General features: G+C 37.3%; 1 protein-coding gene across 1 annotated transcript; it reads left to right on the top strand.

Annotated features, from left to right (window-relative positions):
* On the top strand, positions 1-1,389 carry LOC145006876 (uncharacterized). The gene is made up of 4 exons (XM_078965902.1): positions 1-300; positions 357-823; positions 900-1,077; positions 1,159-1,389. The coding sequence occupies exons 1-4, from the start codon at positions 1-3 to the stop codon at positions 1,387-1,389; spliced, it is 1,176 nt and encodes a 391-aa protein (XP_078822028.1).
* Positions 1,390-3,325: the final 1,936 nt, after the last annotated feature.

The following is a 3,325-nucleotide window of genomic DNA, read 5'->3' as shown; positions in this document are numbered from 1 at the left end:
ATGCCAGATTACACAACTTTGTTTTCCAAGTTTTATGTGTGTTTCAAAGCTGTAAGGGATGGTTGGTTAAAAGGGTGCAGGCCTGTAATTGGGCTTGATGGTTACTTTTTAAAGGGTATAGTTAGAGGAGAAGTTCTTTCAGCTGTTGGGAGAGATGCAAACAACCACATCTACCCTTTAGCATGGGCTGTGGTATGTGTTGAGAATAAAGAAACATGGAAGTGGTTCATAGATTTACTTATGGATGACATTAATGGTGGTCTTGGTGCATACATTACCCTTCTTTCTGATGGACACAAGGTTAGTACTAGGTCATTTTTATGCTTTTTCACTCATAATGATGTTGTGATTTGTAGAGGTTATTACAAGCAGTTAAGGAAAGATGTCCAGAAGCTAAACATAGGCAATATGCTAGACACATTGTGGCTAATTTTAATAAAAGGTTTACCGGTCAAGCATACTTAAAGTTATTTTGGAGGGTTGTAAGGGCTAGTACTGTGGAGAAGTTTAGAGGTGTAATGGAGCATATCAAATCTATTGATATTCATGCTTATGATTACCTTATAGACAGAGATCCTACTACCTGGTCTAAGGCATTCTTTCAAGAAGGAAGAGATTGTGATGCTGTGGAGAATGGGGTTAGTGAGAGTTTCAATTCTGCTATTAGGCATGCTAGAAGGAGACCTATAATCACTATGCTGGAGGAGATTAGGTTATTTGTGATGGAAAGGATATACACTCAGGGAGTTGAAGGAATGGAATGGGATTTGCTTATATGCCCAACTATTAGGAAGCGTATAGAAGAGCTGAAGGTTAAACAGAGGTAAGTTTTTTTACTTTAATATGCTTATGTTAATTATGCGGATGTGTTATTGATTTATATTTTTTGCTTTAAACAGATTGTGGGGAGTTACTCCTTGTGGTTATCAAAAGTATGAGGTTAGATTCACTGATGTTGCATATGGAGTGGATATAATTGCAAATAAGTGTGCCTGTAGAATATGGCAACTTACAGGGATACCATGCTTACATGGAGTGGCAGCAATCTCTTACTTAAATCATGATGCAGAGACATATGTGTCCCAAACATACACTACCGAGGCTTACCTAGAATGCTACAAATATAGCATTAATCCTCTCAATAGTAGTGATATGTAGCCAGATGTTCCATACCATAAGCCTTTGCCTCCCAAAATAAGAAGATTACCTGGTAGGCCATCAGTGAAAAGGAAGAGGGATGCAATTGAACGAGAGTTAACTAGACCAAGTAGACAAACTGTCTCAAGAAGGGGAAGCATGATAAAGTATGGTATTTGTAAGGAACCAGGTCACAACAAGAAAAAGTGTCCATCTAACCAGCAAAGCAATACATCAGGTGAGTATTTTTAAAAACATTACATCATTTGAACAAATAATTGACATTTTAATTGTTGTTTGCAGTACCAAGTTCATCCAGGGGCAGTGGAGCAGACCCAAGTTTATCCAGGGGCAATGAAGGACCACCACCTACAACCCAACCACCTCCTCCACCACCACCTGCAGCCCAACCACCACCACCACCACCACTGTAGTCCAACAACCTCCTCCACCACCACCTGTAGTCCAACCACCTCCACCACCACCACCTGCAGCCCAACAACCTCCTCCACCACCACCTGCAGTCCCCATGCCAAGAAGAAGGGTCCCAGTTAGTAGAAGTGGAAGGAGGAAATATTCTGAACGGATCATCAAACAAGCATTAAGGAGGCAGATACCTGGGGTTGGGAGCAATGCAGACAACCCTTCAGTTATTGATTAATTTAGTGGGTGTGTAGTGGGAGGGTAGGAATATCTTTTGTAAGGCAGTTGTGATGTAAAGACAAAGTAGTAGTCTTTTTATTATGCTTTTCTATGGTACTATCAAGTAGGTGTATGGGCACATGGTGACCCTTCTTTTGTCTATGCAGGAATCTTTTGTGTTACCTAGAAACTACTTTTGTGTATGCAGACAAAAACTTATTTAATTTCGAATATTAATGGAGTATTTCAATGAATCCAACCACCACATTCACTTACTTTTTTATTATATGTATTCATTGTTAAATCATATATGTATGATTCCATTCCAGTCAAAACTAATTCTTTATATGTATGCTACTTTGTGATTCTATTCCAGTCAAAATCATATATGTATTCATTGTTATATGTATGCTTCTTTATGATTCCATTCCAGTCAAAAATACTTTTTTGTGATTCCATTCCAGTCAAAGTTACTTCATTCCATTCCAACAAGAAGTTGAGATAATGGCTCCATTCTTTGTGATTTCATTCCAATGAAAGTTAATATGTATGCTTCTTTATAATTACATTCCAGTCAAAATTACTTCTTTGTGATTCCATTACGATCAATGTTACTTCATTCCATTCCAACAAGAAGTTAAGATAACAACTCTATTCTATTCAAACAACATCTTTCAATACATCATTTGACTTCATTTCATCATATACACGATGATCAAAAAAAAGAAATCCAATGGTAAACTTATATATTTTCTCCTTCATTGCAATGGCATCAGAGTACTTTTCCTCTTCATTTGTTCCATGTCTTCCTTCACCTTCTCTACTTCGGTCTTCAATGCTACAAATTCAGCTTTCATTCCCTCCACCACTTCCATTAGAGGCATCTGTATAGGTTCTACATCTAACCATTTCCAATATTTGCATTTACCCTTCCACAATAAAATTCAAAGTGAGATTTCAAATCTGGAATAAATGAATCAGAAAAGAGGGAAAATTTAAGTGAAATTGCTTACCTCATTGCACACCATGAAATGCCTCCCTGGATTCTTTGGTGTTGTTGATGTTAGAATACGTGCAGGGAACCCACAATCACAAGTTTTTGGATCATTCACTGTGGATTTCTTGCTTGATCGATTGAGGGAGGATGAGAAGTTGTAGGAGGAAGCCATTGGGTATTAGGGCAACGAGGTATTAGGGCACAATAAAGGAACAACAAACACCCCTCCTTTAATAACAAGAACCCTACATGCCACGTAGATCAAACTGACACATAGGATCAATAAATCCATTGAAACCGGCTAAACCCGGTCATAAGGGGAAAATTAGCACAATTCAACAAGTTTAAGGGTTAATAGAGCACGAAAAAAAATTCAATGACCAAATGTGATCAAATTCAAAAGTATGTTACCCTCTCAAGTCATTATCCCTTCTTATTAATTTAATAATACAAAGTCGTAGGTATGTCTTTTTATACGCAAACTTATGTAATGTAAATAAAGAAATTGAGTACATATAAAACAAAGAAAAAACCAATTGATAAATGATA

Source organism: Lactuca saligna, chromosome 7, assembly GCF_052625555.1.
Source record: "Lactuca saligna cultivar CGN05327 chromosome 7, ASM5262555v1, whole genome shotgun sequence".
Taxonomy (NCBI): domain Eukaryota; kingdom Viridiplantae; phylum Streptophyta; class Magnoliopsida; order Asterales; family Asteraceae; genus Lactuca; species Lactuca saligna.
Note: the sequence above shows the minus strand (reverse complement) of the source record. Positions and strands in the feature narration are given on the sequence as shown.

Bases quoted from the DNA above. Each gene is read 5' to 3' on its own strand.
- LOC145006876 (XM_078965902.1), top strand. From the start codon at position 1: ATGCCAGATTACACAACTTTGTTTTCCAAGTTTTATGTGTGTTTCAAA. The intron at 301-356 runs GTTAGTACTAGG...TGTGATTTGTAG, and splicing joins TTCTTTCTGATGGACACAAG to AGGTTATTACAAGCAGTTAA. The intron at 1,078-1,158 runs GTGTCCCAAACA...AGTGATATGTAG, and splicing joins ATCATGATGCAGAGACATAT to CCAGATGTTCCATACCATAA.